This window comes from Papaver somniferum, chromosome 11, assembly GCF_003573695.1.
Source record: "Papaver somniferum cultivar HN1 chromosome 11, ASM357369v1, whole genome shotgun sequence".
In the NCBI taxonomy this organism is placed as follows: domain Eukaryota; kingdom Viridiplantae; phylum Streptophyta; class Magnoliopsida; order Ranunculales; family Papaveraceae; genus Papaver; species Papaver somniferum.
This window is the reverse complement of record NC_039368.1, coordinates 112,453,378-112,464,011: the sequence shown is the minus strand read 5'-3', so window position 1 is coordinate 112,464,011 and position 10,634 is coordinate 112,453,378. Positions and strand designations below refer to the sequence as shown.

Here is a 10,634-nt window from a genome sequence, read left to right as displayed (position 1 = left end):
ACGAGTACCTAACTCAGCTGGTCATCCCCGATAATCAAAGGCTTCATGCACTCCAGGAGATCCCAGGTTCAAGTCCCGATGGCGCAATGTTTCATAATTTGACATGAAAGGTAGAGTTAGTTTGTCCCACTTGCGACATAATCAACCTCTATCTGCTTCGGTCCTCTTGGCTGGTTCCTCATGAGCCTCGCTCATAGACTAGCACCACAACCCTAATTCAATCGCCAATCTTAATTAGTTAATCACCGTCATTAGCACTACTTAAATCAACAACATATTTAGCAATTAACAAAAGTAGTAGGACAATGAGTTCGGAAGATTGCTATTTGACGACCCTTTCTTATTTTTTTCGGCCCTCCACTAATGTTTCTGCGGATACGCCCAAGCAAACAACAAAAAAGAAAACGCGTTATTATTCCCGCTCTGTTTCTATAAACTAGACTTTCCATTCCTGCATCATCATCTCCTTCTATAAAACTTCATTCACTAGAGTTTCCATTCTTGTATCATCATCTCTGCAGTTACAGTATCATCAAATCTTTCCCGCTCTGTTTCTATAAAGATTAGACTCTCCTTTCCTGTATCAACAACAACATCTCTGCGGTTGCACTATCATCCCTACCATCAAATCTTCAATTTTGGGCTTAATCTCGATTGTAGTTATGGGTAAGAGAAGGATTGAGATGAAGAAGATTGAAGATAGGCAGAAAAGAAATGTGTGCTTCACTAAGAGACGCCACGGCCTATTCAATAAAGCCGCTGATTTGTGCCGTCTTACCGGTGCTGACATTTCTCTGTTAGTAATCTCTCCTGGTGGTAACCCCTACACTTTTTCTTCTTCTTCTTCTATTTCTTGGAATGATTTAAATTATAGGTTAAAAAATACCATTAATTTTAAAGAAGTAAAAGTTGCTGATGATGAGAGAACTAGGGTTTCTGATGATGGGTTTTGGTGGAATAACCTAAACCCAGAAGAAATTGATAGTATTGAAAAGTTGACGGCTGTAAGGAATCAATTACTTGATGTGAAAGAGAAGGTTGCACAGAGAAAGCAAGAGTTGCTAGCAGCAGCAGAACCAATTGCTACCTCTACTACTACTAGTACTTGTACTGTTGGAGAGATGGAGGAGGATTCTTCTCTGTTGGAGGATGATTTGGAAAAGTTATTATCAGATGCCTATGATGATGCTCCGAATTGGTTGCCTTCTATTGATGATTCGGGAATGTTATTTGAGGGTTTAGATTATGATGAGAGTTGGTTGCCTGTCTGTTGATGATTTAGAGGTCAATCTGAACTGAATTTTTGAAGGAGTTGGATGGGAATTAAAGTTATTGAACAAACTCTAGTATCTAGTTGTTGTTTATGTTTATTTTGTTGGTACCAAGTTTTTTTGTTATTAGTATAAGTGAGAATCCATGTACTTATTCTTTGTTGCATGTGTAGTTTGTGGCAACATATGAACAGGAACTTCAATTTTGTTGCATTCAGATTTAGTATTTGGTTGTTGGTTTTGTTTATACAAAGTTCTATTGTTGTTAGTACTTGATAAACTGCACTGTTTATTCTTTGATATTGAATCTGGTTAATAATGCATGTGTAATTTGTAGCAACATGAGAACAGGAACTTCAAGTTTTTGCTAAAAAATCTTGTTTCAACAACCATTATGAGTAACTGTTTTGTTGCTTTAATGTACAGCTCGGAATTGACACAGTCCTAGTCCTTGTTGGCCCTGCAATCTTGTTGCTATTAAAACCGGCTAAGGATGCTGAGAAATCCTTCTCTTGCCTCTCCCTTCTTGGAAGCATTCTTCCCTACAAGTAAGGAAACCTCTCCTTTCTTGGAAGCATTCTTCCAGTCTACAAGTAAGGAAAACTTACCTGCTACAGAGCATCATGCATTTCTATACTTCCTTGTGCATCTTATGATTCTTATCTAATTGGTTATGTGAATTGTGAATCCAAGAGGGAAGTTATTGCTGAATTGAAGGCAGCTGGTGCTTCATGGATTCAGTTTGATGAACCCAAACTAGTGATGCATCTTGATAGTGGGGAGTTGAATGCATTCACTGATGCCTACTCTCAGCTAAAATCTACTCTATCCGGTCTTAATGTTATTGTTGAGACCTACTTCGCCGATCCTCTTGCCAAGGCATACAAAACCCTCCACCTGATTAGTTTTGGAATTTAGATATGGAAATTAGTTTAATGATTATGGTTCTTGTCTTGTTCAGTGTTCTGACTTATGTACAACTCTACAGGAATTATATCCTATTCCTCCACCTGACAGAACACAAGAAGATATACCTCTTCTTCAAACTGTACGATCCGCAAAAAGAACAACCGGCACCGCGGTAGGAATTGAGGTTTGAGTTGCCATTTTTTTATCAGATAAGATTCAAACGCTGTTTGAGTTTGAAACACTTCTATTATTTATAAGGTATATGTGGGGACACGTTTTGTGAAGGGAAGTGGCAAGCCTATGAAATTCTTAGAAAGCTTAATGAGATGGCTGGATTCTCTCCAGATGAAGAGATTTAACTTTTTGAGGTTTGTTCTTCTTTGATATTTCTGTGACTCGTGTTTGTCTGCTTAGTTTTTTGTTCTGTACTCTAGCCAGAAATGCAAGTTTTAGTTATTTATTGATGCAAGCATCTGATAAGACCTCATCTTTTGATGGTAGGAAATAAAGTTTGAGCCCACAGTTACATGTGAGCACATATACAAGGAATTCACATTCCACACTATCCTTAATGACATCATTAACTTCTGCAAAAAAAAAAATATTCTTTTTTTTCTCACTGTTAATTTTTGTTTCTATTTTGGCTTATAGTGCCTTTTTTATCTACATCTTTTAGCTTGACGATGGAGACATTATTTGTTTCCAGAAACCCCTTCCAGTCGATACTATGACACAATGCCGTTATCCAGATGTTCATTCTTTTCTAGATTATGTTCTGAATCATTGGGTATATGTGACTCACACTTTCTGATAATGTTTAAATGTAGATGGTAGGAATTTGGCCAACTATACTATGAGAAGGAAAATAAACCCAGTTGAAGAAGCTTGAGCACATTGATATGCAATAATTGAAAACATTGTTTATTCTGCTGTGTTAGGTTGTATGCTTGAATTATCTGGAGAAACTGAAGGAAGATGATTTCTCTCTAGAGCTGTAACTACTATCATGTTCCAAATGTCTGTTGCTGTCTTATTTTTTGAATTTTTTGTTTCTTTCTTGCAGTAACTTATGTGTCTCTTCTTCTTTTTTAAATGTATAAGGTAATAACTTTTGATAATGTCACGGAAAGAGTTGCTCGGCATCTTGGTTTGGATGACCCAACCAAAATCAAACTTACTCCTCACCGCTGTTGCTCGCAGCAACCCATAGCTCCAGCCATTAAGTACCATGGTTTTGACCACTTGTCTGAGATGTTGATTCACCACAATCAGGTAATTCATCACTCTGAACCTAGCTTTCTAAGGCTTGCTCGATCTTGTCAACTTAACTATTACATTTGAATGCGTCGCTGATACTTCCTTGAAGGGTTTTCCGACAAAAATCTGATATTTTGTATTTCGAAGTCTTGGACATCCCTCCACCACTGTTAGAAGGTTTAAAAACTCTGAATGTTTCTTTTCATCATGCAAAAAAAGATGTAAGCATATTCCACATTGGTAATTTACTCCGAATCATGCTCAGTCTGTAATTCTAATTAACTCTGAATGATATGTTTGCAGACTGTCATTCACCGAATTAGTCTTCCAAGCAAAAGTACAGTAAGCAGACGTTCGTATTCCTTAGGTTTTTTGATCAACAGTGATCCGTTTATTGTTGGATTATCTTCTAAAATATTGTGCAATCTAGTGAAGTCCAACATCTGACCTTATTCGTCTATTTTCTCCAGTTTTCATTCTTACAGATTCTAGAGGAGGAGAAGAACTTGGGTACTCGGGATTGCTTGGTTTATGTTTATCACTTCATAGAAGATGCATCTGAGACCCAAAAGTGTTCGGTAGTAAAGACTTTAGTCCCAATGTCACTACCAAAACCTACCATATCTTGATATACGAAAACTTAGCTGCAAAGTCCAACCATATTCTAGATCTTAACTGAGCTGCTAATAACAGACTCAATTTGTGACCTTTCCAAGAAAAAACCTCCTGACTGATAGACGCATTTATGTGTCTATTTTGTTCTCAATGTTCTGTATTGTTAGACTCGATTAAATACTTATTGTGTTATTTTACATTTTTGTAAATGTTTTTGGAAAAATAAGCTCTTGCGGCGAAATTGGCTCGAAAAGTGGTGTTTTACACTCTAGGATAGAGTACTAAAGACACCCCATAAATGCACCGGAGGAACCCAGAAAAAGTGTTGGAAACACCCCAGAAAAATTACTAAAGGCACCCCAAGGGACATGTGTTATTCGGACTCCAGCAACGGATAAGGGGCCGACCACTGTATAAGGGGCGACCTTCTTCGCAAATTCAAAAAAAAAAAATTTGGCGGGAGAATGGAGAACACTTCTGCAGATTTTTGATCGAATTGTTGAACGTGTTCTAGGGAGATTCAATGGCTGATTTTTGGTAGATAGTTGTGATATGGCCTATTAAACACACTGTGGGCGTTTGGTTCGACCAGAATTGGCTAGAATATGCTAAACAATTCACGGGTTGAAAACATGGCAGTTCGTGTATATCACGGGTTTCATGTGATTTGGAGGAGATTCAACGTGTTTTGTGCGTGCATGGAAGACCCTCACAGCTTGTTGGAGCGTGAAGGAGTTAAATATGGTAATTTGGAGGCTTGAAAACGCGTGAGAAGATGAAACAGGAAAGAAAATATTCCCAGAAATATTTTCTTTACTGCCGAGTTAAAAAGAATTATATGGAGTGAATGAGCGAGATTCGATGGGTCTGTTGGCTATAATTAGGTTGCTGGGGTTGAGTAGAAGGGGTGTCGAGAGTTTGGGGTCGATAGGAGAGCTCAGGAGCGAGAAATCAAGAGTTGATGAAACTCTGTTTCTGCTGCTGCTGATGATGAAGAACACCAAGAACACGAAGAACAGACTCGCAGGAATAGTCGTTTATCAACAGTGAAACAGACTCACTGGCACTTCTTCTGTGTCGTTTATTTTGGACGCTTTCTGTGGGTCGCACATTCACTGTTTTATTATTTCATCACCATTCTCATCCTTGTAAACACCCTTTGAGCAATAAAAATGAATTTTGAGCGTGTTTTCAATATGCGGAGCTAGAACCCATCACTGGGACGACGGAGGAAGCTGTTTTTCACCCATGTGGTAATTCTATTTAATTTCTTTATGACTATTTGCACTATTATAATTGATTTATTATTTTTCTTGATTATTTGTGAATTCGTTTGATGTCGCATGCTTAGTCTTAGGTACTTTTGATGCGTCATGCTTTTGATTTACATATAATTCTTTATAAAATCTACCTTGGCAAAGATTTAGACTCGATGTTTGTTATTTTATGAGCTTTAATTGTCCGGAATTAAATATTGAACTGCATGAATGTGAGAATTGGTGGAATCCCGAGTGCCAGTAACTCTCTTCATCTTGTTAATATTTTTGTATATATAATTTTATTAAATCTAAAATTTCATTTCCTTCACAAGTCTGAAACGAATCGTTTTACCACTATCACTACAACCATTTGAAAATACATCAAATTTTGGCGCCGCCGACGAGGATTTGGGCTTAGGTAGAATTTTTAGGTTTTTATTATTTTTTGTTATTCCATTTGTTCTTTTTACGTATTTTTGGTTGTGTCTTTGTATTACAAGTTTGAAGTTGGATACTAAAGACCTTGGAATCAAAGCTTAAAGCTAAAAGAGAAGGAAAAAAGACAAAGCAAAAAAAAAAAGAAAAAAAGAAAGAAAAAAAAAAGAGAATTATTATTATTTTTTTTTTAAAAGAGACTTTCCATTTTATTTTTATTGTAATTATTATTATTATTTTTTGTATTTCTTTTCATTGGACTGGATTTTGGACAATTTATTTTAATTTTAAACCCTACGAAAGGGTTATATAAAAAAAAAATTAAACATAAACTGTTTGCAGGGAAGGACGACGATTACAATATCGTCTCGGCCCCTCGGGTTCGCACACTGACACCGGAGTCAGTGGCCCGAGTCGACTACAACGGTTCTTCGCCCGTCTGGTACGGGAGGTAAACTTCTAAACACCCGCGAATCTCCTGTCAGCAGGTTTACTGTCTGCCTTAAGGTGATTATATGTTGAGGACTGAACCGGCTGCTTTAATTTCCTAGTAAAGGGAAAGACTTGGCCATATAAGATAAGGGTTCGGATTTCATCACCGTTCCCTTCTTGCCCGCCTTAGGTAAACGAAACCTAACGCGAACCCAAGCTTAAAATATGATTAGAACGAGACCGATAGGGTAACGAGCTTGGTAGGAAAATCTTCCGAAAAATATTGGTTACTCTTTTAAGCATACTTCAAAGTTCTTGATGGTTTCTGTAAGTTGAATGCGTGACTGCGCCGCCATGTGATAGCGGTGAGGCCTTGGGTATCAAATCTCCACTGAGCTTCCCTCTCCTCGATTCAACTTACATTAGCTCGGATTGATTCCAGAGGGGTGTGTTCAAATTGTAACGAATTCCTTTTCGAAGGAATAGAAGCTGGTCTAGAAAACAATCTAAGTGGAGCCATCATGCTTTTTGTTTGCTAGATTCTATAGGTTTGATTTGGTCGAGTCAGCCTTGTTTGTGATTGTGTAGAATTCCCTTTCAATTAAGAATGTCGAACTGGTATGATAGAAGCAAATACAATGATTATCGACCTGAATTTGAATATGGACATCATCCTTTTTATGACCATGTTGGGAATAGTGGTTGGGAACGCCATCCTTTTCAAGGTTATGGTTCATACCATAGTGATCCCAATTACTATCCACACGCGAATTGGACTTACGAGCAAGAAAATCAGGAACATTATAGTACTAGTTACGCGTTTTTGGAAAATTACTTGAAAACTAGTCCTGATTATGATATTTCTGAATCTGTTCCTTCTCTAGAAGAGACCCAACAACGGATTAAAAGGACGTATAAACGTTTAGTTTCAATGAATAGTTTAAAAGAAGAGTGTACACGATATTCTGAGATGATAAACGAGAGTAGTGAACGTATAAGTGTTATGCTCAGTGAAATTCAGGCACGTCTAGAGGCAGAAAATGAACAGTTAGCTAATGCTGCTCGAAATGATCTAAATTTCCAAAATAGTGTTTCTAATTCTACCCTTGATATCAATAGTGAATATTTGCCTAATTTAGAGGACGAGGTTAGAATAAAAGACACTACTTATTTAGATAAGGTTCAATCATCTTCGTACTATTATGATGAGGATAGTAGTAATGAAGAATCTGAAATGTGTAGGCATAGTGATCAGGAATCTATTAATCCAATTGAGCTTTACAATGATTCTAGTTCAAATCCAAATAATTTTTATGATTATTCACCTATTCAAAAGGCCGAGGATTTGATTAGGGATACCACCGTTTTAGATGATGTAGTTTTTCCTTTTGATTACGAAGCCGATAATGCTTTAGAGGAACGGGTTTATTCCGAAAATGTTGTTTTAGAGTCTAGCGACTTAGAAACAATAGTCTTAAACGAATAAAATGAACTCGTAGAGCTATTAAATATGAGTAAGGATGCGTCGCTTGAGTATAACCTCGAAGGAGCAATTGACTATTTTCAGGATTCCAATGATCTAGAAATTAAGGAAATTGTAGCTAGTCTATCTAGAGATACCCAAAAATCTAAGTTTTGGGGTGATTATCATTCTCCTTGTGCCATACCTTTAGCTCTTACGAAGATCCCTCATTTTGGACTTGATATCTCTGCCTCGACCATTTTACAAGATTACCTCATACTCGTTTTCCCGAACCTAATGATGTCCAGGAAGAAGTTCAGTCATTAGAAACCCATCCTCTGGTTGATGTGGTTTTCCCAGGCAATAATACCAAGATTAAATTTGTCTTACCAGCAAATAGTTTGCTTCCAATTGTGGGAACGTATAAATTTCATATGTGTCACTTATTAAGTTCTGAGACTAAGCCTAAGTACTTTAGGTTGATAGAATCGACACATTTTCTTAAGAATGACCACTACTCTCATTGTGGTCAGTTATGTAAGTCAAACCTGATTGACTTAGAGGATCCTCAATTATTTAGGTTTGTTTTGTGCTTCTAAGTTCTTATTTGAGTTTTTCCAGACTCTAGGACCTAATGATTCGGATCCCAACTATGAAGAAACGCAACCAATGAAAATATTTTATTTAGACCCTTTCATAGAACCTGAAACTGAACCACAATTAGATATAAATATCTTAATTAGGAAACTAGATAAGGGCATGCTATCCTTGTTCACTTTCTTGGGTTAGTGTAGTTTCCTTTGGTCAGCTCTTTTTGGTTTTGAAGACCTACAATTATTTCAACTGTTACTTTTTGATTCTATGAGATGACTAATTCCTTCCGATGTCTGGCTGAAGACTTTAAACTTAGCGTTTCTTGGGAGGTAACCCAATCTCATGCAACACGGTAATATCTTTCCTTAACTCTTTTGCTTCAAATAGTAACAATTTCTCTCCTTGTTCATGCTTTTAATTTTATCTTTAGAACATTGAGGACAATGTTAGATTTAAGTTTGGGGGTATGTGAGAAACTTTTCAGTTACAGAATAAATAAATAAACTCCAGAGCCTAGAAATTTATGCTTATTAAGGTTGGCACTAACAAATCTAAGTGGATGGGAACATCTTGGTTATAGGAGTTGAGGAACCAATCTGATTAGATGGAAACATCGAAAGAGTCTATTCATAAAAGCACAGAGCTCAGGTGTTAGTAATAACATGATAGTTTCACCATATCTCGTTGAGTACTTTTCACTTCTATTCTTATTTTTTTTTGTTTTTAAACTATGTTTCTCTAAGAGAGTAGGTGGGGCCCACGATTCAAGTTGTTACCACTACTAGGGTGGAATAGAGTGATTGAGATTCTTTAGTGGAAAAAAAAAAGAAAAAAAAAGACCATACCAATTAGACCAATCGGAATAAACATTAACACTTGGATAGCAATATGTGTGTGTTCTCCCTGTCTCCGTCGTCTAAGCAAGCGTGGAATGCAGGACCCGTGGGAACTATCATGTAATCTGCTGACAAGAAGCATGCGCTTGGATCCAAAAAGATCTATTCATGTCGTTAATCAAAAAAAAAAAATTGTTCTATGTAGTCAATCACTTGTTCCCTTGTATATGCCAGTGTGTTGATATTAGTCAGACCGGTATCTCAGTCCATTAGGATAGGTTCATCCTAGTAGTGGCCTTCAGACAGATATGGGAAACACCGTTCACCTAGTAAACATCAAAAACATCTATGTTTTTCTATATCCATCTCATTATTTATCTATCTGATTAGTTTTGACTCCGGTTATGATGTCCATAGTGAAACTATCTGAGTAGAGCTCTGTCACTTATATATGAATTTTGGAATTTCGCATCAGGGTACTTCCTCCTATAGTCAATGTTTGTATGCCAACCAAGGAGATTCTTTAGTGCCTTCCAAGTTTCTGCGTAGATATCTAGGTTTTGGAGTAAATGGTTTTTTGTGGGTACACCTCTGATAAACCCACCCGAGATTAACTCGGTCACTTTTCAAAAATGAATTTTGCTTGAGGACTAGCAAATAATAAGTTTGGGGGTATTTGATAGACGCATTTATGTGTCTATTTTGTTCTCAATGTTCTGTATTGTTAGACTCGATTAAATACTTATTGTGTTATTTTATATCTTTGTAGATGTTTTTGGAAAAATAAGCTCTTGCGGCGAAATTGGCTCGAAAACTGGTGTTTTACACCCTAGGATAGAGTACTAAAGACACCCCAGAAATGCACCGGAGGAACCCAGAAAAAGTTTAGAAACACCCCAGAAAAATTACTAAAGGCACCCCAATGCATGTGTTATTCGGACTCCAGCAACGGATAAGGGGGCGACCACTGGATAAGGGGTGACCTTCTTCGCAAATTCAAAAAAATGTTTTTGGCCGGAAAATGGAGAACACTTCTGCAGATTTTTGATCGAATTGTTGAACGTGTTCTAGGGAGATTCAATGGCTGATTTTTGGTAGATAGTTGTGATATGGCCTATTAAACACACTGTGGGCGTTTGGTTCGACCAGAATTGGCTAAAATCATCTAAACAATTCACGGGTTGAAAACAGGGCAGTTCGTGTATATCACGGGTTTCACGTGATTTGGAAAAGATTCAACGTGTTTTGTGCGTGCATGGAAGACCCTCACAGCCTGTTGGAGCGTGAAGGAGTTAAATATGGTAATTTGGAGGCTTGAAAACGCGTGAGAAGATGAAACAGGAAAGAAAATATTCCCGGAAATATTTTCTTTACTGCCGAGTTAAAGAGAATTTTATGGAGTGAATGAGCGAGATTCGATGGGTCTGTTGGCTATAAATAGGTTGCCGGGGTTGAGTAGAAGGGGTGTCGAGAGTTTGGGGTCGATAGGAGAGCTCAGGAGCGAGAAATCAAGAGTTGATGAAACTCTGTTTCTGCTGCTGATGATGATGAAGATCACCAAGAA

At 37.4% G+C, this 10,634-nt stretch overlaps 2 protein-coding genes across 2 annotated transcripts; both read left to right on the top strand.

Moving 5' to 3' along the window:
• The first annotated feature begins 662 nt into the window (after positions 1-662).
• On the top strand, positions 663-1,274 carry LOC113324940 (MADS-box transcription factor 51-like). The gene has a single exon (XM_026573212.1). The coding sequence runs from the start codon at positions 663-665 to the stop codon at positions 1,272-1,274; it is 612 nt and encodes a 203-aa protein (XP_026428997.1).
• Positions 692-2,911, top strand: LOC113324939. The gene is made up of 6 exons (XM_026573211.1): positions 692-816; positions 1,698-1,864; positions 1,967-2,150; positions 2,260-2,352; positions 2,439-2,548; positions 2,857-2,911. The coding sequence occupies exons 3-6, from the start codon at positions 2,034-2,036 to the stop codon at positions 2,909-2,911; spliced, it is 375 nt and encodes a 124-aa protein (XP_026428996.1). The 5' UTR covers positions 692-816; positions 1,698-1,864; positions 1,967-2,033.
• The last annotated feature ends 7,723 nt before the right edge of the window (positions 2,912-10,634 follow it).

Excerpts from the sequence above, each read along its gene's own strand:
- LOC113324940 (XM_026573212.1), top strand. The coding sequence starts at position 663 with ATGGGTAAGAGAAGGATTGAGATGAAGAAGATTGAAGATAGGCAGAAA.
- LOC113324939 (XM_026573211.1), top strand. The coding sequence starts at position 2,034 with ATGCATCTTGATAGTGGGGAGTTGAATGCATTCACTGATGCCTACTCT. Across the intron at positions 2,353-2,438 it reads AAAGAACAACCGGCACCGCG|GTATATGTGGGGACACGTTT; the intron begins GTAGGAATTGAG and ends ATTATTTATAAG. Across the intron at positions 2,549-2,856 it reads AAGAGATTTAACTTTTTGAG|CTTGACGATGGAGACATTAT; the intron begins GTTTGTTCTTCT and ends TACATCTTTTAG.